Source organism: Paramormyrops kingsleyae, chromosome 14 (genome assembly GCF_048594095.1).
Source record: "Paramormyrops kingsleyae isolate MSU_618 chromosome 14, PKINGS_0.4, whole genome shotgun sequence".
NCBI classification, from domain to species: domain Eukaryota; kingdom Metazoa; phylum Chordata; class Actinopteri; order Osteoglossiformes; family Mormyridae; genus Paramormyrops; species Paramormyrops kingsleyae.
This window is the reverse complement of record NC_132810.1, coordinates 10,645,439-10,671,235: the sequence shown is the minus strand read 5'-3', so window position 1 is coordinate 10,671,235 and position 25,797 is coordinate 10,645,439. Positions and strand designations below refer to the sequence as shown.

Below are 25,797 nucleotides of genomic sequence, written 5' to 3'. Positions count from 1 at the left end.
TTGGAAAGACCTTTTTAGCTACATGTATTGACTGCCCTATTTAGCCAAAGTGTTTGTTCATGTTATTATTTTAAATCAACAAACTGTTATAATGCACTGGGGAATGCCTCGACTCTAGTTACCACAAAGTGTTGTAAGTGCAGCCAGTGTGTAGAATATTTGAACTGCCAGTTTTTTAAAAGCCTGTATGCAAAAATTGGATATTGTTTAAGTGTCTTTCGTGAGTTTTTTTTTTTTCTTGAGTCTGTCAGGTGTGCCTTGGCAAATCTCATTATGATCTCATCTGTGGTTAAGGACAATTTGATTTTTACATCTTCTAATGCTATTAATAGTAATCTCATTATTGTTCTATTCATTTATGCAGAAAGGTAACCTTTAAACATTTTCCCTGCCTTGTCATTCTTTATTGCACGGCATTTATGGGGAAAGATGATTCTGCATAGTTAAATGTGCCAGATATTACTAAAGTGTCTTAGGTCATAATTATAGTTGTGATGAATCTCATCTGTATTAAATACATTATATGTTTATTGAAACACTTCTCAGCATAATCTCTACATTATAGTGATTTTTTTTATTATGCGTAACAGTGATTATTAATAATAAGATCAGACATTTTTCCTCCTATTTAAATCTCAAATATCCATTCTGGTCTTCAGACTTATATTCTACTAGACCTGTAACAAAAAAGAAGAACAGGGTGAATTTGGTGTCTCTTTTAGCCGCTCAGAATTTTGAATTTCCCTCAGTTCACCCCACTGACTGAAATGTCCTTTGTTGTCATCACCGGGTTATTAGATTCCTAAGTAGCAGGAAATACGGGTCTAAAAATCAAGTGTATGTGTTGGGGGTTGTATTGATCTGCTGACTTGGAGTAGCATGGACTATCATATGTGAAGGCTTGTGAGGACAGATGCAACCCACGTGATAGCCATATGACCAGTCACCCATCTAGATAATGCGGGAGTAAAGAAAAACAAGTTGATGTGTTCATGTGGCCTATTCTAAGCCCCCTCACTCAGGCAAGAAATGCCAGAAATCAGAAATTAGATATTACTGAAATATAATATATATTCATGCTGTATACCATGTCTGTGTAGTATTTGTTCACTAAATCTCTGTTTTTCATAGCAATTGTATGTAGATGTGACTAAGACCATGTGTCACTTACCGTAATCCACCAAAAGCCAAATCTGTATGCCAAGTATCTGTTACAGTAAGTCAATTCTAATGTCATGTATGCTTTGCATTAAGCCTAAATGTCTGTCTCAATTGGCTGGTGTTCAAAATATAGCAATAAAAAGTTTGCATGCAAAATGGACTGGCTGCCCTGTTTCGATCATGTCTGCTGACGATGTCTGTCTGGGAATCAATACACACCATAATTAGAAACTTTTGGGTTGTCCTCAATTGCCCCTCGTGTGTTAACACAGAAAACTGCTGTAAGAGGCATTATGTGCACTCTGCAGAGGCAGTATTGCATTTAATCATTACTAAGAGTGTGAATCTTTGTAGTGCTGTATGGACACGTAAATATAACTTTGAGCTTAGATTTACGTGGCCAGTCGAGGTAACTGACCTGCCATAAGTACAATGAGCTTATGTATTTGTTTCACATTTAATGTTTTACACCCCATTCTGTGATAGTCAGCAACTGAGCAGAGAACCAAGAAAAATGGCTTTTGCTTCAGCTATTATGGGTGTTCTTAGGTCAGGTGTTACAGGATTCAGATGGTTTTACTTCGATTAAGGAGAGGTCGTTTTAGTGAAAATTTTTGAGTTTTTTTTTTTTATATGGGTGCTTTATTGGTATATTATCTGTATTGTAAAGCAACATGGACCCCAGCTGACAAGTGCTGCACTCAAAGCAGCCTTTTTGCCGGCTTCTGAAAATCATTTATATTCCCACTTGGCTCATGGAATCAAACAAACAAACTTGACCCTGCTTGCTAAATAAGCCTGTTGTGCGGTAACCCAGATTGGCGCTCTGGACGTGTGGAATTCCATTTTCTCCTGAGAATGAAAAGGTCTGCTTAAACGTACAAGGTTTTTTTTATTGTCATTAGAAAAAGCAAGTCTTGTGCAATGTATCTTGGGTTGTATCCCACAGCGTAGTTTCCATTTTTGTGGTGAAAGGTCAAATAATTCTTAGTTCTCTGCTGGGGATTGAGTAACAGCAAGGTATTAAAAATCTGTTAAGAAAAAAAAAAACAACATCAAACGCTCATTGCGTAACGTATCTTCTGAAAACCGAATTAAATATCACCGTAAATGGTTTGGTTCCTGTTTTGTAAAATTAATTTAGTATGTGCTTACCTTTTTTTTCAAATGAGAAGATTCATATTTACAGTTTAATGGTTATCTGAAGTTAAATGGAGCTTGATGTCTTACCACTGATTTGGGCAGAAAACCATGTTAATCAGTGTGGGATCAACCTTAGATGCAGGGCAGTGACACCTGGTAGGCAGAGGGAGTGGGAGGGATGGAGTCTCCTTAATCTCAGTTCTAGTCTTTCACCCTCATCCCTGTTGTTGGCATCAGAACAATGCTCTGTGCTAAATGTCACAATATAGACCCTTTATAGTCACTATTGTACTTTTAATACCAAAGTGACAACATCTCTTATGTCAAATGACAGCTGTCAACTCCTGTCCCAAGTGCTGAGTATATCACTGTCAAAGTAGTTTGAATAAAGCTGTAATTCAAGTCACTGCATTGTGGTATTATATGGCATTAAAATAGATTTCTGAATGGGATATGCTGTAGATGTGCAGCTGAGACACGTACATGAAAATTGAGACAGCAGGCAGGGGATAGTGGGGCAGTTTCTCAAATATCCAGTCAGCATTGAGGTCGAGGTGTTTTCGACCAGAGACTGAATGTGCTTATGAGGTGTATCACTGCATATCATCTCAGCAGGAGTACTTAGTTATGGCCGTTCATTCACATGGTTGTATTGACTCCAAGGATTGACATCATTGTAGACAGATTGACTGATTTGACTGACTGATCATCACCATAGACAATGTTACTCAAGTAGCACAATATCCACATGTACATAAGTATGGTCTGTATCAGGTCAGCAATCACAGTACAAAACCCTGGTTTTACTAATGATCCAAGTCCCTGAACCTAAAATACATTATCCTTAACCACTTATTCCAGGTACCATGAATCTCAACCATATAGATTGTGTTGAGTCTAAATGCTTTGTTATTAACCCTCCCCCCCCCCCCCCCACAGTTAAACAGTTCCAATGGAAGATTGAACAGTTGTATGTGACCATTGACCCAGTAAAAAGCATTGAACACAATATTCAGGACCTTAAATGGAGAGTTTGTGTTTTAAGACAAGGAAACTCTTTGTGCCAGTCAGCTTTGGTGAAAGAGTTTACAAGTTCACCATAATTATATGCTTTGGGTCAATGAAGGGGCACTTGAATCCACTGTTTCCAAGCCTAATGCATGAGTCACTTCCCTGCTTTGCCAAACCTATACTGTCTAGAAGTGAAATTAAATTAGCTCAATTCTCATATACTCACGTGAGTTATTTTGATGTACAGACAAATGTGCTCAGGTATATGCTGCAATGTCATATAGGGTCCTAAATTGGCAATGCTTCTAATATATTCCTGTATAGCAGCAAATCTTTTATGTCTTTATTCAGTAAGTAAATGTCCTGGATCCATTTCTCCTGGTTTATCATGTAATACTTGGAACGGCATCCCCGTCACAGAGAATCAAGTTATTTCTTGGAATGGGCTCCCACTTGAAATTTCTTCTATTAATTTCTGTGGAATTTTCAAATGTACCTACATAGTATTTTGCTGGCACACTGCACATTTCCTCTTGATGAACATCTGCTTGCCATTAGCTTCTCTGTTATGTTCTCTCTCCTTGTGCGTAGAAAAATGCTGAAAAACATCCTATTGTTAAGCCAGATTTTCAGTCATCCAGGGAATTTTAACTCCACACCCCCCCTAATTCCAAATTAAGCATTGGTTGGTTAACCAACTTGAAAAAAATAAGTGCACAATAGCAAGGCACAATATAAGTAAAATATTTAACTGTGTGATTTCTTAGGCAAGTGAATGGTGGCTCATCCTTTTACTCTCCACTAAAAGTGATTTGTCACTAATAAACTCAGCTATGACTTTGGGTAACATATAATAAAAGCAGTTTAACTGAGTCATGAAGCTCGCTGTCAGGGTTACCGTACATGTGTCCCATTTACTGTAAGCAGTTCCTAACATGTCCTGGGCTCCAGGCCAGATGTTCAGTGCTTGTGCAATGCTTCACTTGTACAGTACAAACCCAGTGCTCCTTGCAAGGGTACAAACAGGAAGTGATCATGGCAACAGCCAGAGTTGAATGTCATAGTTTCACAGCCGATATTCTGTGCAATGTCTGTATGATCACAGAACTGCTGATAAAATGTCACTTACTGATAGTCGCAGGTTGTGAATGGTGTGGCGGACGGTCTAGCCACAGCAATACCCTTTCTTATTGCGTTGATTAAAATATGTTTCCATAATTTAAGTGTAACTAACCTGGCACTGGCTCACCATTTTGCAGTGCTGACAGTGTGTTCCTATTGCTTCTGCGTGAAAGGTCTATGGTTGTCAGAGGAGAAGCATGGGGGAAAGTAAACCAAATGCAGTGAAGACCAATAGCTTATTGCATGCTAGGGTCATTAAGCAAGAACACTCTGTAAAGACCACGACATATTGAACCATTTAACGGTTTCTGTATATGAGTATCTGTGTGTGCATGCTCTAAATAAGTGTGAAATGTACCCACATTCGATGAATGTCAGATGTTTTAATTGTTTTTATATCAATGCTGTCCTTGTGTTTTCATCATGGGATGGACAGTTGAAAACCACTAAGAAAAACTCATGATGCTAACAAATTGATTTGGCTGGTGGCTCCATGGATCTGGCATAAAGAATAGATGAGTGTGGCTCTAGCTGCTCTCTTTTGCTGCGAGTCGAGCTCTGTGAGAGTTATCATGTCGGCCTACTCATTTCTGAGACATCTGCACCATGTTCCAAATTAAGTGACATGTCAATGACCATTTCACCAAAATGCAGTTATTGTGATCTTTTTGTTGCTTATTCAATTTTTCATGCATCTTTCAATAAAATGCACCAACCCCAAGAGACCTCTGTTATTTAGTTTACCAGGTGATCGTAATTAAAGAGAAGTATACTTAAAGTAGTTGTTCCACATTACTAGGCAAGTCACGGTTCTCGTTAAATATGCATCTGAAAAGTGTGACGTAGTGCAGCTTCTTGCCAAAGACTTTGAGAACATAAATTATCAGGAAAACTTTAGAGATTGTCAACTTATTAAAACATTAGTAAGCGATTCAGAGTATAGATGAAGTAGATTAGATAAAGGATCATTATGTGAAGTTTCAACCAGACAAATTAATCTTATTAAAAGGGACAGCAGAAAACTGCTGATGTATCTGAAATTCCAAGAATGTCTAAATGCTGGATCATCCAGAGGCTGGCATAAACCTGAATTTTGGCCAGAGCTCACCACATCTTTCACATAGAAATGCATGCGATGGACTCGCACATTCATTAAATCAGATTTTCAGACAGTTTTATTCCTTGATTAATCCTGCGCTACACTGGATGGTCTACATGGATAGACTCAGATGGCTGGTCATTTGGCTACCCTATGCCCATCAGATTGAGGCATCAACAATGAGGTGCTGGAGTAAAGTTTTGAGCAGGGAATGTGAGACAGAAGACCAATTTAGGGTCCTTGATGGTATTCAGTTGACATTAGTTGCATATGTGAAGTTCCTAATGGAATATTTCCTGCCCTGGAATTAAAAAGAACACCATTGACTCTTAGCTGTGGACATAAAAAGAAAGATAATCATGGTCTGGCCATCACCCCCTGACTTCTGTCTTTCTGAGAACTTATGGAGCATTTTCAAAAGTGAAATATTTAAGTGGCAAAAATTGGCAACGTACATTAGCAGCAGCACAAATTTTACAGGTACTCGCAGGTTCAATGGATCAGAGAATTGTTGAAGTAATTTCAAGGAAGGGCTTATACATTATAATTCATCTCTTAAGATGCTTTATTTGAAAAATATATTTATTCAACAAATACAACAGATTTCTGTTTGAGTCATTTGTGACATGTTGAATGTTCCAAAACTGCAGTTGCATTATAATCTGGATGAACGTATTTTGTGTTTGTTTCAGAATTTACAGTATACAAACTGTTACTATCAGGTATTGTTCATTTCTGTTTAAATCTACATTCAAAAAGCCTTGACGACAATCAAAAAGTACCTGAACAGAGTTGACCATTTTTAGAATAAACCATATGTATATCTATGATAATTGGAATACGGTGTATACTCACTGTTAGCATTGTTCTTATACCAAATACCTGTGGTCAGATGTGAACCAGCAATTGCTTGTAACATAGACTATAGATTACTGCTTAAAGGATTTTCCCTCATTACCAGAGCAGTTGAGGTAAAAAGCTTCTTTCCAGTATAGCACAACCGTTCTTGATCCACTCTAAAATTCAAGCATATTACTTGCACAATGTCTAGTCCTTGTGGAGCACAGTTCAGGTTCTTTGAATGAGTGACTTGCAGCAGATGTAATGACTGCGTAAGTGATAACTGATTAAGGGAAAGTGAAATGCACAAACAGGTCATATGCATACATCTATTCCCCCGGACAATGAGGCGCTTTCTCTGTTTAAAACTCCCCATCAATTAGGTACTGTTAGTGACTACTATAATTGGTGCATCTATGGAAGAGGAAGCCTCACTGCTTATTTAGAGATGGCAGGACTTTATATGGACGTGTGGTAATCATTATTTATGTACTAGGGCAATGTTTCCCAACCCAGTCCTCAGGGAACCCTGGACAGTCCACGTTTTTGCTCCCTCCCAGCTCCCAGCCAATTAGGAACACCAAATACCTGGTGTACAGATGCGCTGGGAGCTGAGAGGAAGCAAAAACGTGGACTGTCTGGGGTTCTCCGAGGACTGGGTTGGGTTGGTAGGGAATGGAGGGGTCATTGTCAGTGGTATGTTTACCTGTTTTTCTTTTTTGTAGGTTTTGCATGGTTTGTGTTTCTGAGCTCAGCATCTCTTCTTTCTGGTCTCCAGTTAATTGGTATGTTCCGATATTAGGCATCATGAAATGTTGTTGCTGTCGAAAGATAAATTATAGCATTGATGAGTTGCAGACAACGGGTGATTAGCTCACTTTAGCATACATTAGGGCTATGCAAGCCTTCAAACTTCGTCACCCACGTTTACGATTGCGGTGCGATTCTGAGGTTTTCTGGTTAGTGTGTGTGAGATTGCTGATGGATTTTTTTGAACGAAAGCCTCATTTGAACTCTTTAAGCAATGATTTGTTGACAAATTGGAACAAGAATAATTTTGGATGTAAAAGTTTAACTTGTAAAAGTTTAAAGGTGCTATTTACTTTTCTCCTAGTCAAATGTATATGGAAAAAACATATGCTCCCAGTAACAATGGTAATATCAGCAGATGACTGACAAAGACACCATCTGACAAAGACTGACATTTTTCTGGTTGTAGCTTACAGGCATTCAGTGGGCACTGCAAAGCAGAATGTGAAGCCTCTTGAGGTGTGATTCAGATGCAGAAACACTGTACATTAATGTATTTAGAATTATAGTTCATAAGTAAGACCTTGACAAATTGGAACAAGAATAATTTTGGATGTAAAAGTTTAACTTGTAAAAGTTTAAAGGTGCTATTTACTTTTCTCCTAGTCAAATGTATATGGAAAAAAAACATATGCTCCCAGTAACAATGGTAATATCAGCAGATGACTGACAAGACACCATCTGACAAAGACTGACATTTTTCTGGTTATAGCTTACAGGCATTCAGTGGGCACTGCAAAGCAGAATGTGAAGCCTCTTGAGGTGTGATTCAGATGCAGAAACACTGTACATTAATGTATTTGGAATTATAGTTCATAAGTAAGACCTCTGCAGCTAACATAAATGATTCATCAAACCCTCTGTTCTTAATTATGACTTTCCATCTTCAGCAGCCAAAATGTACAAACAGGTCAACTAAAGGTTATGTGTAAATTTTGAGAAAGACACAAAATGGTGGAATGGTGTAATCATGAAGTGAAATCACACACACAAACAAACAGAACAGACTGTACAGCAAAATGACAAATAAATGAAAACAAGTTCAAATTAGTCAAGCTCAACAGAGTCAAAAACAATAAATTAAGCTGATATAACCCTGATGCTTTTGCTTTCCAGACTGAGGTCTGTTTACTCCTGTTTTTAAAAACAATCGTTCAATCTTATAGAAGATTCTCCCCCTTAATTAATGATAAACTGGACAAAATATGCCTTTGTTATTTTCAGACTGCACCCTCTATTTTTGTACTCCAAACGTAATCAAGTACCTTTTTTAATCTATGAGAATATTATTCATTGATAAAAGTTGGTTGTTCACCTGACATCCTCTAGGCTCATCCTGCAATGACTGTGCGGAAAGTTTAGCTGCAATGTAATCATTCGGGTGGCAGACATTAGCTACAAAACTCACACCTGTAAAATATGTTGAATTATAGAAACAATTTTTGGGTAAACATGCTTGTTTTGCATATTGGCTAAGTGTCGTTTTTTGCTCATTGTTCTTGGCAGATTTACTCGAGTTCTTTCCAGTTGCTTCAGGACCATTTATGGACATCTGTTTTGAAGCCTTTTACATGTTCTCGGAAGGACTTCACAGGGCCATTCAAGAACACTTATTCTAATGCCATTCTATTCTGCCTATGTCCTTGCGCTCTGAGAATGTCATCCCTTTTAGTGATGAATTTGACCCAGTTATAGGTCTACAACAGACTGGTTGTTCTGTCTGCCTTTCACAGACAAAAGTGTAAAATGAACAAAATTAGGAAACGAGTACCTATACTGTCATCATGATGTTTGAGTGTAGGGAGAGCGTGGTTGTAGCTCTTGGCAGTAACACGAAAAAAGTGCATTGTTTTAAACTGTAAATTGTTTACTTATCTTTTGTCCCTGCAGTTGAGCTCTTTAAAATCTGGCCCGATGGTGGCATTGTTAAACTGTTTCTTCCGCGCCGGATTGCTCAACTCTACAGGGTGGCCTGTTCAGGGCAACATCTGGGTGGTATGATGCATGTTCCAGTTTTTGAAGACGGAGTAGACTGTGCTCACAGGGATATTTGCGGCTTGTTAAAGTCATTTGTGTACTTAAATTACTTTAGGTTTGGCACAGCAAGGGATTAATTTGAATTGAAAAACCCTTTTCCTTTCATAATTGTTTATTTACTGCTTTATTGTAATAGACCAAGTTTTGTATGTAACAATAAACCAATTTATTAATATTAATTCTATGGAAGTGTTGTAAAACAGCTAGTATTATGACAGCAATAAAATTATAAATTTGCTATAACGCCCTAAACACTTGCAAGGCAATGGCTCTGAATGAAAACTGTGTCGAACCCACTCTGACACATGGGTAAAGCAGCCAGCTAAACGTGGCATGCTATTCACATGGGTTACTTGTACCGAAAGTTATCATGTACCAGGAACAAAACTCAAAGATGGCTTTGGACCCCTCTCTCATTCTGGCTTGGACCCAGTGGAAGCAGTACATGTAATTGTTAATGGCAGTAGTCTGTGGACAAGTAAGGAACAGGCTGCTGTTCAGCTATAATGACAAGGAGAACAGAACAGGTGAATTCTGAGAAACGTCAGCGCATTCTGTGCTGTGCACATAGGGCTTCTTAGTGGTTTCATACCACGTTTCATTGTAATTTTATACAATAATATTGACTATAACCATAACAAGCAGTTAATTGAAATGAGTGTGTGCTATTGATTTATTTCTGATATGTAGGTACCTACACACCTAAGCTGACATTCAGCTATGAATATGGAAAGTCTGTCCAATCGTTAGAAATGGTGCCTTGTATGTGGTCTGTTGGGTGCACAGCGACTATCCTAAAAAATCAAGGCCGAGCCATTATCCACTGAGCCACTGTGCTGGTTTCAAACCAGCACTGGATGTGGGAGTATCAGCCTGTGACCTTTTAAGCTGCTTTTTGGTAAGACATGCTTCGTTTTCACACTGTGGATTTTATCACTACTGATTGCTGCATGCTGAGCATTGCAACAAGATCATCTGAAAGACTTACACTGGGAGGAGATCTGGCAAAAATCCGACAAAATTTGTTTGACTGACTGCCATAATTCACTATAATTCCTCATTTATATCAGCATTATGCACAAACACATTATAACCCAAAAGCTTGTTCTGGTTTGCTATTTACATTTTGCTAATTATGATATTTTTATAATCATTCTGGTCATAATCTTTTTTTTTTTTTTTAACTGGGCCCAGGGAATGTACTTTTTCATGGTTTATTGAATACCCTGAGATTTACTGTGATTGTATTCTGAAAATAGGAAAATACTAAATGTTAACAATAGAAAATATGCTGTGTGTGGTGGGTCCTTTCTTTGCTGCAGAAGAAAAACTGCCACACCTGTGTGAGCTGTTTACACACCACCTGATGTGTATGATAAAGCTGGGCATGGGATTGCATTAGTAGCTAGTCCTTGTATTTCTGAGTTTCAACTGAAGGTCAGTGTTTAATTTGCAAAGCAGTGATTCTACTTTATGTTAGCGAGTAATATCAGAACATTTCATTGTTGCCCAAGGGTGGCATGATTTTTTAAACTTTATTAGCAGGGGAGAATATTCGGTTCTGCTTAATTAAGGAATGCATGTCAGTAAATAAACTTCAAGGATGTTTTGTAGGAAGGAGAGCTACTTTTCCTTTCATTCCTGACATACCTCCGTTTATAGAGATCTTGCGCATACTATTGCATGTCTTTTATAGTAGGAAAGACATGGTAGGTGTTAAAAGGAACGCTTAGACTGAATGGTTAGCATTTTTTGGGTGTTCTATTGCTTTATTTAAGTGGCAAAACAACCAGGCAGGTTTTATTGTGCTCATTTGAATGGCTGTTGCTGCCCCTACGAATCTCTGTGTCTTGTTTTAAAATACCCGTGTGAAATTGTGATGTTCACTGTCTGCGCTACGATCTTGTTAAGTATCGTGCAGTCTGGTTTTCTCCCCAACGGCGCCCTGGTCAGGGAGGCACAATGAACAAAACGTTTGCATGCGCTCTGTCAGGTGGTTCAGCCGGCTGGGTTCCTTCGCTTCTCATCTCTGCAGAACGACGTGTATCGTTTGCAGGGCGCCTGCCGGGCTGCGGGTGGAATGGAGCGGATAGTGCTCTTCTCCAAGCCTATTATGCCACAGGAGGAAACCTGCAGCATGCAGAGTGACGCGAAGCAGATGGCTGAACTCACACGCGCCGGTGTGACAGTTCTTCACCCCTCCCGAGCTGGCATTCGTGGTTTGAGGGTGAGACCTACGACGGCATATGATTGACCATTCCAGATTGGGTGAAAACATGCTCTAATTGGGCATCTGGTGTGGAAAAGTGAGAGGACGGTGCCCTGCTCCATGGTAGGCATCGCTGATGGCCATAAGCACTGTAAATTGTGTCCGGTGTGGGGAAACTGCAGTGGTGATTCTTATTGCGTTTTTGTGCCTTAATTTCAAAAGAGACACTTTTAAACAAATGAACGACTGTCTTTGGAATGAACTTTGTCAACCACCGTAGTATAAGAAAAAACATCCATGTTTTATACAAAAATCTGAACCACTAACAATTATCATCAATGTGGGTGATCAGACTGAGAATTTGGGGCATTTTTTAATCAGGTAAGTCTGCCGTACTGAAAGGAGGATAGGAGTCAAACTTTTTTTTCTTGTTATAAAAATAACTAAAGTACAGTATCTGCTGGCTCTTCAGTTCAGGACTCAGATGAAAGTGATGAACATGGGAACATAAAGATAAACAATCTGTGGCAATTTCCTGGAGCCTTATCTTTAGATTAGAGTTTAGGCTGAGATCTGCTGTTCCTCCAGTGATTTTTCCTACAAGTAGGATGGAACAATTTGTTGAACTTAGTAAAGGCTCTGATTGGCCAGCAGTTTCCATATACTAATCTGGGAACAGAACAACCCTCTTGGGCATGGATAGGATTAAAAAATTTTGGTATGTGAGCAAAACTGTGAAGTAAAAGCACTTAGATGGATGTCCTTCTTACCGACAAATGTTTCCTTACACTCCTCAAAGACAGTACAAAAACAAAACAAAACACAGTAACCCTAATATCACATGTCAAACGACAAAGTGTGAGTGAGCCACACATCAAGAAAGTGTCTCATTTTGAATTGCAGGACTATTTGTTGCAGTCATGCAGGAACAAAGCGGCTTCTTTGACTGATGTGGTTAAGTGCTTTGTTCCAGTTCATTACCAAATGGTCAGCAAGTCTTTTGTTGCTTGCCAGTAAGGTCTATTGGGTAACCAAAATGTTCTGTTAAGGTGACAGAAAGGCAGGATTGCACTATTCTAGGGAAATAGAGGTCAAGGGGTTAAGCCCTGCCTGATTGATGTGGCATCTTGGTAGATGGCTGGGGGGGGGATTTGTACCGTGTTATTCTGAACCCTGAGTGCTCATCTGGAAGTCATCTGCAAATTGGAGACATATAGGCTGTGGGTACCTGCATATGTGATGTGTGGGATTTATAGGTGTAGGCCTCTGAACTAGGAAACATGACGGGAATGCTTTGAATTTTGTCCAGTGCCATTGCCAATGGCTTTCCCTTAATGTGGGGTGAGCGAGGCAGGTCAGAAGTCATATGTGGGAAAATCTGCTTTCACCTCAGTTCCTCTGCAGTTTTACGACTGCAGGTAAGCTCAGGGCAATGATAAATAAGCTGAAATAGCATTTGAAGGACTGACCCTGTCAAAGGTGAACAACCTCTCACTGTCCGTATGTCTTGTTTTTAAGTCCCTTTTTTGCAATCACATTGGTTTTTAGTTAAGAAGCATCCCCATCACAAAGAACAGTTTTGTCCCCTTGAACTTTTGTGTAATGGAACAGAGGAACACAATGTTACCAAAGAACATAATTTAGAAATTGCTTCATAAGTCTTAACACCACTGACTTGCTTGGACGTCACTAGTGGTGTAAACATTCATCAAGACTTATTTTTGTAGATGGTAACCTCATTGCACTGCTTTTTTCTGAATTTGTCGTAAATATTAAAAATGACAGTCCACTGTTTCAGTGCTGGGACCATGTATTAATTTCAGGTGAAAGCTGGTCTGTTTCTCACTAAGTGGACCTTTCTCAGGAAAAAAGAATCATAGATTAATCGTGGTTATCATGGTGTTCCAGGTTATACAATTCGTAATTTTAATTTAGTGAAATGCAGTAAAAAGGCTTACTTTCAAGCTTTATGTTGGAATTTTATCGTATACATTTTGCTATTAGTGTAATGCAGTCATTTTAGTGAACTGTGCGACACTAGACTAAAGAATGATGTATAATTATTTGGTTCTGAGTCCAGAGTACAAACCAATAGTCCTTGTTGAGAGATTAGCTGTAAACCAGAGCTTAGTTGATCAGCTTACTGAAAGACAGTTTGGCCTCAGAACCCGTGGGGAGTGCGGCTTTATCTGTCAGTTGATGTTGACACATTGAAAAGCAGCGACAGGCCCCCCCCCCCCCCCTTCTCTGCAGTGTGGATCGGGAACCACTGCGCCGTGATGTTTAAGCAAACGCTGAACTGAAGTGAACTCTGCTGTATCACATCCAAATGTGCTTAGAGTCATTACAAATAGGCTCAGGGCTGGTGTGTTATGTCTTACAACCTAAGCCACATGTCCAAGGCGGGCTGGCTGCACTGTAACGTCCTCATCTTGCTGATGGCGGGGTGTGAGGGGGGGGGGAGGCGTCGTAACTCCGCCGGACGACGCATCAGGTGTGCGCTTTGCCAAGTCTCCGCTCACTTCGCGAGAGCGAATAGCTGCACTGTTCTTTTATAGGACGCGAAGCGGTTTCAAAACATGAATTTTATGACATTCCACAGCCTACAATTCCACGGCCGGAGACTGGAGTATGGCTGTCGCCCCCACCTTCGCCCTGACAACCCCCCCCCCCCCCCCCACCCCTACTCCTCTACAAAAAAAGCTTAAAATGGAATGTCATTATGAGAGGAGTGGAAACTGTAGATTTTCAGGGAAAACAGTGTGCCTGTGGCATGAGGCGTGCGCCCCAGCGCCTGGAGCTCCGCAGGACCGCCGCCGCCCCCTTTCAGTCCCACGTATGGCTACTGTTGACATGAGTCATGCTGGTATCAGATGTCAGCCAAACATTTGCTGTAAATGTCAGGATGATTGGGCTTCATTGGGTCCCCCCTTCCCCAGTATTTTTGGGCTTCCTATTTTATTTTCAGGAACGCAGTAAAAATGAACAAGGGTTTTTTTTTCAGGCTAGAGTAATGCTTCTCTGTATCAGGCAGACAGCTGAGTATTTGCTGACATCTATTGGAATACCACCAAACAACATGCGTGTAAAGAGAATGACAAATTGGGATAATCCTATTTTATATACAGTTGGCATTTCCCATTTTGAAATATTACGCTGGAAAAAAACTGCTCCGGATTCTAGCAGAATTTATGCAGGATGATCATAGGTGTTTTGCAATTAGAAATGCTATTGAGTCCGACAGGAAAATGACTGAAGCACTGTATCCACAATAATTGTGTGGTTGAAGTTGGGATGTTACACCACAAGATGGTAGCAAAGACCATTCCAACAGCTAGGCTGTAAAACACTGGCTTAGCACATTCTGGTTCTATCGCCTACATTTTGAATTGTAAAAGGTATGGCCGTTGCGTCACACACATTGCTTATAAGGCTCTCTGTTTGTCCCTGTGCCAACGCTGCTTCCTGATTATCCTAAAGTCTACTGAGAATTTGGATTAAACTATTGCTGCTTTAATGCTTAAAAATCATATATAAATAAATTGGTAGGGATTCATTGTGAGAATTATATCATCTGGATTTTTTCTAGCACTTATTAATCCTAAATTCTCTCATCCTAAAGTATGTAATGCTTTCTTTGCTAGTGGTTTGGCGAATGCCTCATTCTGAGCTTCTGAAACCATAATCAACATACAATGGTATTGTCAGGAAGTGAATCAGTCATCATGCAAAGAGTTTGGTACAAAAAGTGCACATCTTAAGCAATGCTTCATTAGGGACTGACAGAGGCACAGCTGATGTGCTATTTGTGAACAGGCCTATATGTGCCAACAGAGTAGAGCCCAAAGCTCTCCCCCCTGGTCATAATTTAACAGCTGTAATACCAACGTGCCTTAAATGGCACGTCTTCTAATTCATTGGGCTTTCCCCACATCTAATGAGCAGATGTGGGATTTTGTTTCTAACATGTTGGAAGCCCCAGAAGAACAGAAATGCTTTGTGTGTTGCCTTTGGGGCCTCTGTGCATCTGAATTTAATGCCACTGAACTGAGACCATTCAGCTTTGGTTCCTGTAGGTCATAGTGTGTGCTGGCTTTTGTTCCAACAAATATACTTGTTAAATTCTAATAAGCCATTTTTACCACAAAAATGCATGTTTGCAAAAATAAGTTCAAAGCTTTTAGAAACAAAATTGGCACTGCTGTGTCTATCAAACATGAAGGAGCTGCACTTTTATTTTGGAATATTTTGAGCCAGAAATGATTTGCCTGAGATTCAGGAAACCTTGTAGCGTGTCTTCAAATTTCATCCTGAATGTCAAACTAAATGTTCTTTTTAATGTGCCATTATTCTGCCACAGTGGTTCTGTCAGTTGCTCAGTACAAGTACTACTGAAAAATAATCATATGTGAAAAATGTAACAGAGCCAGGCTGGTTAATTCATTAGGATATACAGAAGTCATTAACATAAGCTTGTTGGACAGCGCTCAAAGCTGTTTAATTATCCCCTAATGATCATGTTTTATGCTATAGGTATGATGAACTTGGCCAATGAGGTGTGAGGGCTATGAAATGTGATGTGAATCCTGCAAGTCAAAAACAGCAACCAGAACTGTCATGATGTTAGCTAATATATCTCATAGATTAATTATAAATCACTCCATCTTGATGGGACATTTGTCAGGATTGCCACGTTTGCAACACCAACACCTGTTCACTGAGGCAACTCGACTCTGGAAGCCTTTGATGAACTGTGGCACCCCATTGGTATAATGAATCATACAGTAATAACACTAGGTGTATTGATTGGAAAATGTCAGATTTCTTTGTGGTGTGTAAGTGCAAAGGCGTGTCTTGTGTGTGCGCATGCCTATGTGGGGGATTAGTCTCAATGTCTGGCTTGTGAATTATTACTGTTGGGTTTATTGCAGGGTATAGACTATAAATCATGACTCTGAGCATAAAGCTGAACTCAGCTTTTCATTTTAAATGTGTCTACTTGCAGAAATGAAAACACACAATAACATTATGGTGTTTTAATGCTTTATGCATATTTCCTGCGGGGCTCAGAAGCTTATTTGTCTTAAAATTATATTTTGGCTTTAAAAGTTTGATATGAACAGTTGGTCACTAAACTAGACTACACAGTATGCAAATGTTGACATTTTTCCACAGAGTTGTCAAATATACTTTTTGTTGTTCAGAAACACTGACCTTTATTTTACTTGGTAAAAATATAATCTAAGTGTTTCAATGTTCTACAAGTACAAAGAAGAAAATAACTAATTTCACAAAAAAGACCAGGATAAATACACACTGTTAGAGGGGTAATGTAAAGCCAACCACTATAAAAAAAACACCACGGTCCACCCTAAGACAACACCTTAAGACTAATGTAAGATCAGTAATATGCTGTATATTGACATCATGCGAGCATCTTATAATGCACTTTGGACAGAGTAGCGTTAAAAAAAGCAATTAATACTAACCTGTGAAGGAGGTTAAAACAAATCAGACTGCAGTTGAGGGCATGAATGTTACAGCCTGTCTTCCTTATGATACAAGACAAAAACGTCATTTCACAGGTCTGTGATTCCAGCTGTATTAGGACCATAGAGAATGCAGCCAGCTGACCCTCACATCACGTTGTCAGACATTGATGAAACACTTTTAGAAATTGTCATGTTAGAGATAGGAAAGTCTGATCAGCCTTTGTAGAGGAAATGGCATAAGAAAGTGAAACACCAGTGAAAAGACACCTAAATTAAAGTAGATGGATTTTAAAATGCTGAGCAGAGGCCAAAAAGCCACCTCTGTGGTTTATGTTTTTATCTGTTTATTATCATTTTTTAATCAGTTTATGGTTTGGGGGGTCTGGAAATTTGCCCCACAAATAAAGCAATATTTCCATTACATTATCAAGTGTTTTGAGCTGAGAGAACTTTTAAATACCATTCTCAACAATACCCTTCAGTTCAGTGGATGGTTACACTGGTTATCAGGTACAGCCACCAGAGGGCACCAGCCCCATGGCCAGATCATATGGACGTATAGTGCTTTCCATAGTTGGTCAACTTTATTTTCTCAGGCAGGATGATGTTGACGGATTGGTCCTCGCCATCCTTTGATCTGAGCAAATAATCCCGCTGCTGGCGGACTAGCTGGCTGTACTTGGCATTGGCCATCCAGGACTCGCAGCGGTTAAAAAAAATTATGCCCGTGGTGCCCAGGACCACCAGACAGGTGAGGAGGCCCAGCACGGCGAAGCAGATGACCTGGCTGCGGGTGACTAGGGGACTGGGGGTCCGGCCCGTCTCCTTCATGGTGATCCTGAGCAGCTCCCTCTCGGAGGGGTGTGCCAGCCGATGGAACTCATGCGAGGGCAGGTTATAGTGCTGTTGCACGTAGCGGCCGCTGCTGCTGCTGTCTGATAGCCAGGTGCTCTTGGTCTTGTGCTGGGTGCAGCTTGGCCCAAAGAAGCCTGGCCGGCAGCGGCAGTGGAAGCCCCCAGCAGGGAGACTGAGACACGTGCCCCCGTTCGCGCAGGGACCATCAAAACAGGTGAGTGACGTGTGGTTACACGTGGGCCCCGTGAAGCCTTTGGTGCAGGAGCAGGTGTACCCGGCCCCATGGTCGGTGCAGGTTCCCCCATTGGCGCAGGGGTTAGGCTCGCAGTCATCCACGTCAATCTCACAGAAGTTCCCAGCGAAGCCTGGAGGACACAGGCAGGAGGGGTGGGCTGCCTGCCCATCTTCATCAGTGCACGTGCCCCCGTTTTGACACGGAGACCTGCAGGGTAGAATCGGCTTTAGCTGCAAAGGCATCGTCGTACCCAGCAGTCTGAGGCGGGTCCTCTGGTCACTATCGTCATCAAGGGCCCGAGTTTGCACTGATTCCACTTGTTTTCTTGTGTTCTGTCCAGAATTTCTATTTCCTGTGAAGTTGGTCAGTTCCAGCCCCCACCCCCCATGCCAGCCCCACGCACACACTTCTATAGTAGTGCGTGGCTGTAGGATACTATGGATACAACCTTCCTGTGATAGGCCACTGAAACTTTTTTTTAAGAAAAGGGGCAGGGGTGGATCATCAATGGGGAATCATTTAAGTGCATTATTGTATATCTTAAATGGATCTAAGTAACACATAGTGCCTCTTAAGAATACAGAAAATGTTCTAATCTAATTAGGTTAAAGGTGTGCTCGATTCATGTGACTAAATTCACTGTGTTCTTTGTCATTATTCTTGTTTTTACAGTCATACTGAGGTTTCCTGCATGGTCCTGCTCTTAATTATTACAAAATCCCACTAATTCACTTGATGCTTAAAAAAAAAGGATCATTCTAGTTGGTGAAATGTTTTGTATTCAAATAATTTCTGTTGGGTCCCTTAACATTAACCACTTTAAGTCTAATATGTTACATATTAAAATTATTTTATTTTTTATTAATATTTATCGGAAGGAGTGTGTGACAGTTCAGCAGGTCAGACTGTCCCAAACCTCATATAACAAGTCAACTCCAAATAGCAAATAGGGCAAAAGCACTTTATCTCATTTTTAATTATATACCATACGTGAAACACAAACTGGTTTTCGTCGAAAAAGCTAATCTTAGCTAATTTTAGTAAAAAAAAAAAAAAAAAAAAAAAAAAGCATAATGAATGAACAGTAATGGATATTGCTTTTACTTGTAGGTTGATGTCTGTATTAAGACATCGCTGAAGATTCTAAATGAAAACAAAGTCTTGAACTTTGTTTCAATGTGACTGTTAAGTCATGATTCGAGAATCGCTATTAGACTTCTGCGGTTCTCAAATGATTGCAGTGACGACAACTTACCCGTTGGTTAGACAAGGTCCCGCCTTCAGATGGCAGTTCTGCCCAGTGTAACCCTGGGCACAAATGCACAGGTATTTCCCGGCACCAGTCTCGATGCAGGTCGAATTGTTAGAGCAGGGCTTCGACGAGCAGGAGCGAGTGTCTGTAACATTCGAATACTGTATTTGCATCTACATTTAATAATAATGAATAATATAGTGTGGTATTTTTCTTAAAAGCGTAATTATAATGACAATCGAAATGATTTGCGGTTGTTTATATTATTTTAATATGTAGTTTTTATTCCATCAATTAAATACAGAACTCTACATAAATACAAAATATCTATTTATAAAAACCTATCCCAGAAAAAAATGTCTGTACCGAGCCAGCTCCCATTCTCCACTTAAATAAAACGCACCAACGTCACACTGGCTCCCCAGCCAGCCGTCCTCACAGATGCACTGCCAGGGTCTCTGGCATGTCCCGTGCAGGCAGCCGGGAAAGGGCATGCACTGCTCGCACGTCGCACCTTGCCAGCCAGATCTGCATCTACGAACAAGGAACAACAGTGGTAGTAAATAACTCTGCTGTCCCGAAACACCTCAATTTCTGTGCACCCTGCATACTTATTCTCGTCACAGCCAATCAATTTATCGGCTGAACACAAATGCGTTTCATACATTTGTATAGCCCACGAGAAATGACATGCTCTTTCTCGCGTAATTCTTTCTTTTAAAGGTCAAAGCCGACTGAAATTTTTAATTATAGAACAGCTCATGTCAATTTGCTCCCATTACACAAAAAGTGTTTGTGTACTGGATATCTAAATGTGTAATTATAAGAAGGAGAAAATATTTTTTCACGTATATTGTGAAACTCTCATATTCCACCGAAATAATATTGATAGGCTATGAGGAGTAGCGTGCGTCGTTACAACAGTTTAATTTTAGAAAAGTTGAAGCATTGTCTGGCACCTGCATTCTCCTGGCTTCTCACAGAACCCGTTCTCCGAACTGCAATCTGCTCTGCATTCCAATCCTGCTTAAAATATTCAGAAACTCGTGAAGTGGGGGTTAAACGCCGATTGAAAATGCTGTTAAAATGGAAAAACCCACAATTTTACAAACACCTCTTCCGCCTCTCAAACCACCGATTTTAGAACAGCGCTATACAACTGCACTTGAAATTATACTATCTCAATGTGAAACGACAAACCACAGTTCCCTGTGTCATTCGAGTAATTCTTGCCGTCACTTACTGTATATGATTAAATTTGGTTTACCTTTGACGATACCAGTAGTGACAAGTAATAGTAAGCAAATAGGTTTCACGCAGTGGGCATCACAGAAAACCATCTTGAGATTTCTAGAAGATGCTCATTTTCCTGGAAGACAGGCATTTATCATCGTTAATCAGAACAATACCAACCAAGGGACGGCTGGGCGAAGCGACGGTGCGGTTTTTAGTACCCAGGGCTGACTTCCATGCCAATAGAGTTTACAAAGAGTAGTCAGCTGATTTCATGCATGCATTGTGTACACACACACACACATATATTATATACTGTATTTGCGTGCGCCTAGGTTTTAGCGGTACACCTAGAAATAAAGTTAAAACGGTATTTTGAGCATTCACAACATTTGATGTTTAACGAATATTTAAGATGACGTTTAAGAAGATTCTACTACTGTATATACTACAGGTAGCTTAAAGCGCTTTAAAAAATTTTACCTATAGCAGTTTTCACTTGCTGTAATGTTCGAAATAGCGTTACCTATATCGGTATGTTGTCCGTCCGCCTTTTTTTGTGAATCATAATTCTCTCGCTCCAAGTCAGTATTCAGACTTCCTTATTTTAGAAATGATACAGGTTATCGTAGCGAAACCACGAGGACGACGAGTTCCACTTCTTGTCATCAGCGCTTGGACTGGAGATAGTCAGTCTGCCATCGGCGCTTGGTGCGGGAGCTGTCCAGCGCCACAGCCTCCTGAACGCATGCGCTGTCGTTGCGATCTCACTTGCAGCGAGAAGTCGAGTTGCTATATATACTGCGATTATGCAGAGAAAATCTTTTTATATTTATATATATTAATTACATCGACTAACAAAAAAAACTTACCCTTTTTATATATACCTGATTTATTCGCCTATTATGAATGTTGTGCTTATTTATTATTGTGATATTTTATAAAATCGTTTGTGATACCTTTAATAGGCAACAAGAATAGTTTCCTCCCTAGTGTAACCACAAAACCATCTGTTTCTTACTATCTCCATTCGTTTATGTAAGTTCTATTCCTTGCTAACATGATTAGTTTATGTAGTAATTTTGTAATCAAAGATATGAAAGGGAGCCAAAATATGGCATGTTAATAGTACGGTTGGAGTTTCTGCAGTCATTTGATGAGGCAGATTGTGCTGCTTTCATGGGATAGATGTTTAACATCTTAACTGTCTAATAGCAGGACCAAAATAACTGGTGAATTAGACCTGGGAATTATCTGGAGGGAGTCTGTGCTATTGCTGAAAGACTTCATTTAAGTCAGAGAGGCTTTCTCCTCTGGAAAATGTAGTGTCTGGTTTAGACTGTGGAAATGAGTGACGGGCCACTAGCAAGGCTGCCCACATAGTCTTATGCAAATTTCTGCCAGTCTTATTGAGTTTTATTCAGCAATGATTTTTTTTACTTTGATTGGACCTTTGTGTTGAACAACCAGTTAACTAGCACCCTTCATAGGCATGTTATGGGGGGGGGGGGGTTCAGAGGATAGCACTGTTGCACCACATCTGCAACATGGGGTTCAAATGTGGTTTTTGTCCCTGGAGTTTGCATGTCCTCCTTCTGTCAGTTGGGTTTCCTCCAGCCATTCCGGGTTCCTCCTAAGCTATACAGCCTAGGATAAGCTCCAGGCCTCCGTGTCGCTGATCTGGGTGGCCGTTTTGAATATGGATACATGGTTTTACATTATATCATGATACAGGATCATGGGTTGTAATATTTGGTTCATTATAAATTTATACAGAAATTTAAGATGGTCTAGTTCCTAGATAACAGTCTGAATTTTGATAAAATAAGACCTTTTAGAAGTAATTTGGAGTTACTTGCAAAGCTAATTGTGCATCTCTGCTGTTAAATCATATTGGAATTATTACCTTGTATTCAGATGACAAATGAATACTCAGTCATTTGTTAAATGTAATTGAATATATTTAATATATTGAACCGTGATGATATAGTGAATGTGTTCTGCAGAGAGATTTTGTTGTTTAAGCTCCGTCTTCATGAACAGGATTGTTTAATATGTATATTTAATTTTTTTTATCTTGACACATCTTGCCGTTACCGTGATTTATTGCCGTACTAAACAATGATTTATTGTTTCTCTGCTGTGACGATGTAATATGTTCTATGTGTGTCTGGAAAAAACTCACTTTCATAATTTGTGATGTAAAATTGGTTCCACTGCTTTTAGAATCCTGGGTTTTCCCCCCTCCTGGTGTGTTGTAGCAGACTGCAGGTCTCGACTATCCTTGTATGGTAAATTCACATCTTATGATTTAAGCACCTTCTCTGCTTGCCTTTACTGATTTAATGATTTACGTGCCCCTAGAGACAACTGTTCTTCCTCCATTATGAGCATAAGTAGTGGGATGAGTGTGCTGAGCTGATTTTCCTTCGAGGGCCTTTGCTTAGTGCTACAGATGTGCTGCCTCCTTATTGCCCTTTTAGCTAGCAGAGTCAAGGGCAGACAGGAGGCTGAACGCGTCTTCTGGCTCTCTGTGGCTCAGCCCGGCTGCGCTGAGTGATCTGATGGCTACTGACAAATTACATTTCCATCGATAGCAAATGCGTCGGGCTTCTATTATTGGTAGGCATATCTTCTAAACAGCGATCATGTTTTAGTACGATTCAGGACCAATTTGTTAGCTTCCCCCTTTGGGGGCACAGTAGGAAATAATGCCGTATCAGCCTGATAAATGGGGACAGGATAAAATGAAAATAATTACACTAACTTACAAAAGGAGAAGTGCATCTGTGTCCCATAATTTTCAATAGGTGATAGTCGTTGCTGCTTCTTGTTCGCAAGTTTTTTTTTTGGGTCACCCTGGAAATAGCTTGATGCACTTGAGTTGTTCCTTACAAAGTGTTTACTGGAATGGGAGAAAAGCCTAGGAACTTCTGCCAGTTTAAACCACCTCTGTCATTTGTATCTGATACAACTGTGTCAAGCAAAATTATTTTTTTACACCACGTCTTCCACCAATTTTACTAGTGTATATTATTACTTTTCATCCATCTGTATGATCAGATTTTAGTTTTCAGCTTAAAGCTATTCATATGGATATTTTAAAATTATATTTTTCATTATTTATCATGCACACACTTAATACATAATACTTAATACATAATACACATAATAATCAATGTATGAAATGAGTCAGAGCTGATCAATGAATGAATTCACTTAAATCTTTTGACAAGCCATGACTTATTCTTGCAGATCTTTGGCACTGAGATCAAACACCTTGAATTTACTTGTAGTTTTTATGTTTTTTTTGCGTTGTTTGTGTTTAGATGTATTTAGACATATAGCAAGGTGAATCTATGTCAAACTGAGACTTGATTTGAGTCAACATGAATTCTTCTCTAATGTCACTAAACACGTTGTTAAAATTGCTGCTTGTATATTTTTGATTTTTAAAATGTAGTTTCCTATTAGGTGCTTTTATAGTGAAGTTGCCAGCAAGCAGGATTGGGACATTAGGAGCATTTTCTTTTATCCGAGCATAACTAAGAATGTGCTGAAATATTACTCACTGTTACTTGTAATTAGACGCTTTGCCTACAAATGCTTACTATTTCCTGTTATTTTTTTCCCAAGGCTGTGACTGAGTCATGTTCCTCTGCACAGGAGTAAATTACTTCCTGCTTAAAATCCTTAGTCTTTGTCAGCTGTGACATAGATTGACCACTCAACCCAGAGGGGAAACACAGGACACTGGAATCTGTCACTGCACTCATTTCATTTTAGTGTAGGGTCTCTGAGTCAATCTGTATTGAGATCCAGTTAGGGTGTAACAGTCATGGAGTGAAAGTGTTTAAGCTGCATATATTTGGTGCATGATGTTGCCAGAGCAACAGCCAGTGGTTCAAGTCTGGGTGAATAACATGACATGTCTGAGTCCTTTATTTAATCCTTTAATAAATACATAGCATTCCGAATATTATTGTATGAAACCTCCTTAATAGGAATATATTTTAAGTGCATTCATATAATAACCAGTATCGGCATTTTTGTATCTCAAAGTTCTCAGGTGGTGTAACTGTCCAAAGAAATGAGCAGCACAAAACAGCTATTAAAATCAGTAGTTAAATAAATAAAAAAATACAATAATAAAACTAGACATAATTCTACATTATTGCAAAACAATATTTAAAACCCTTAACATAATTGAAAAGCATTTGTCTACAAAGGTACATTACCCCAAATGTCATGCGGCATAACCAGAAAAAGGGGGCTTTAATGTAAAAGTCATTTTCGAAAACAGTGCACTCAATGTTACATCGTAAAGAAGATTCCAAGTGATCTTCATGGTGCAGTGAAAACGTATGTAGATCTAACTCAATTATTGATTAATTTTCATGTCATGGTGAGGCTTGCTCAGTTCTCATGTCAAGTGTTACAACCCATCAAAACCATGAACATTGTAATGTGATACAATTCTTTGTTTTAAAAATTGTATGTATAAATTTGATATCAGCGACAAAAGCTTATGTTGGTGTCCAAGCTGATGTCTGTTTAATATGAAATTAAATTGACACAGCAGATGATGCAATTAATGTTACTACTAGCCATAAATGCAGAATAACAAATAGGAATTAACAATGATGTTTTATAGATTCTTAAATGATTAATTTATGAAGGTTTTCATTAGGAAAGAATAATCACAAAATACATTTTTCTGATTGCGCCACCATTTTCAGTTGGTGAAAACCTTATTTGACATTTAGCAGTCTGAATGAGTGACTAAATAGGTTGAAAACTAGTACTGTAAAAGGCAGAGGAAAAACAGAGATGAAGACAAGTCTGTAACCATGGTCATATACTGATTGCTCTTCAGGTGGCATAGTGAAGAGATGCTTTATAAAAGAATGGAAGTTGTACCCATAATACCTTCTATGCCTTTGTGAAGTAAGGACAACAAAAGTTGAGGACAAAATGATAGCGTATGAGCTATAATGAAAGAGTGTCATGTACTCAGCTATCTGATGTGTGACAAATGTTGTGTAATCACATTGCAGCCAAAGCCACGGGAAATGAAACAGTGACAGATCAAACCGAGGTGTTGGCAGATGTTACATGAACAATGATTTTTGTGGTGGACTGTCAGCCAAAGGGATTAAGAGCTTCCCATCTGCTTCATTGATGATGTGGGGGAATCGCCTATTGATTCTGAGTCCTTGCTCTTATTATCTCTCTTAGCCCTGTCAGGAAGTAGCCCTTCTGAAGAGTCCTCCTGGCCTGATTGTACATTAGTAGGAG

At 39.5% G+C, this 25,797-nt stretch overlaps 2 protein-coding genes across 11 annotated transcripts in view; one reads left to right on the top strand and one right to left on the bottom strand.

The window, feature by feature from the left end:
- The window catches only part of begain (brain-enriched guanylate kinase-associated), a 206,096-nt gene that overhangs the window by 85,119 nt on the left and 95,180 nt on the right, over positions 1 to 25,797 (top strand). The gene's annotated exons all lie outside the window — the stretch shown is intronic.
- On the bottom strand, positions 16,454 to 21,255 carry dlk1 (delta like non-canonical Notch ligand 1). 3 transcript variants are annotated; one of them, XM_072699292.1, is made up of 6 exons: positions 20,983 to 21,255; positions 20,534 to 20,635; positions 20,226 to 20,289; positions 19,670 to 19,800; positions 19,270 to 19,411; positions 16,454 to 18,221 (listed from the first exon to the last, which is right to left on the bottom strand). In XM_072699292.1, the coding sequence occupies exons 2-6, from the start codon at positions 20,604 to 20,606 to the stop codon at positions 17,471 to 17,473; spliced, it is 1,161 nt and encodes a 386-aa protein (XP_072555393.1). In that variant the 5' UTR covers positions 20,607 to 20,635; positions 20,983 to 21,255; the 3' UTR covers positions 16,454 to 17,470. The 3 variants fall into 3 exon arrangements, with proteins under 3 accessions (XP_072555393.1, XP_023684172.1, XP_072555394.1); XM_023828404.1 differs by having other exon boundaries at positions 21,026 to 21,255; XM_072699293.1 differs by lacking the exon at positions 20,534 to 20,635 and having other exon boundaries at positions 20,680 to 21,255.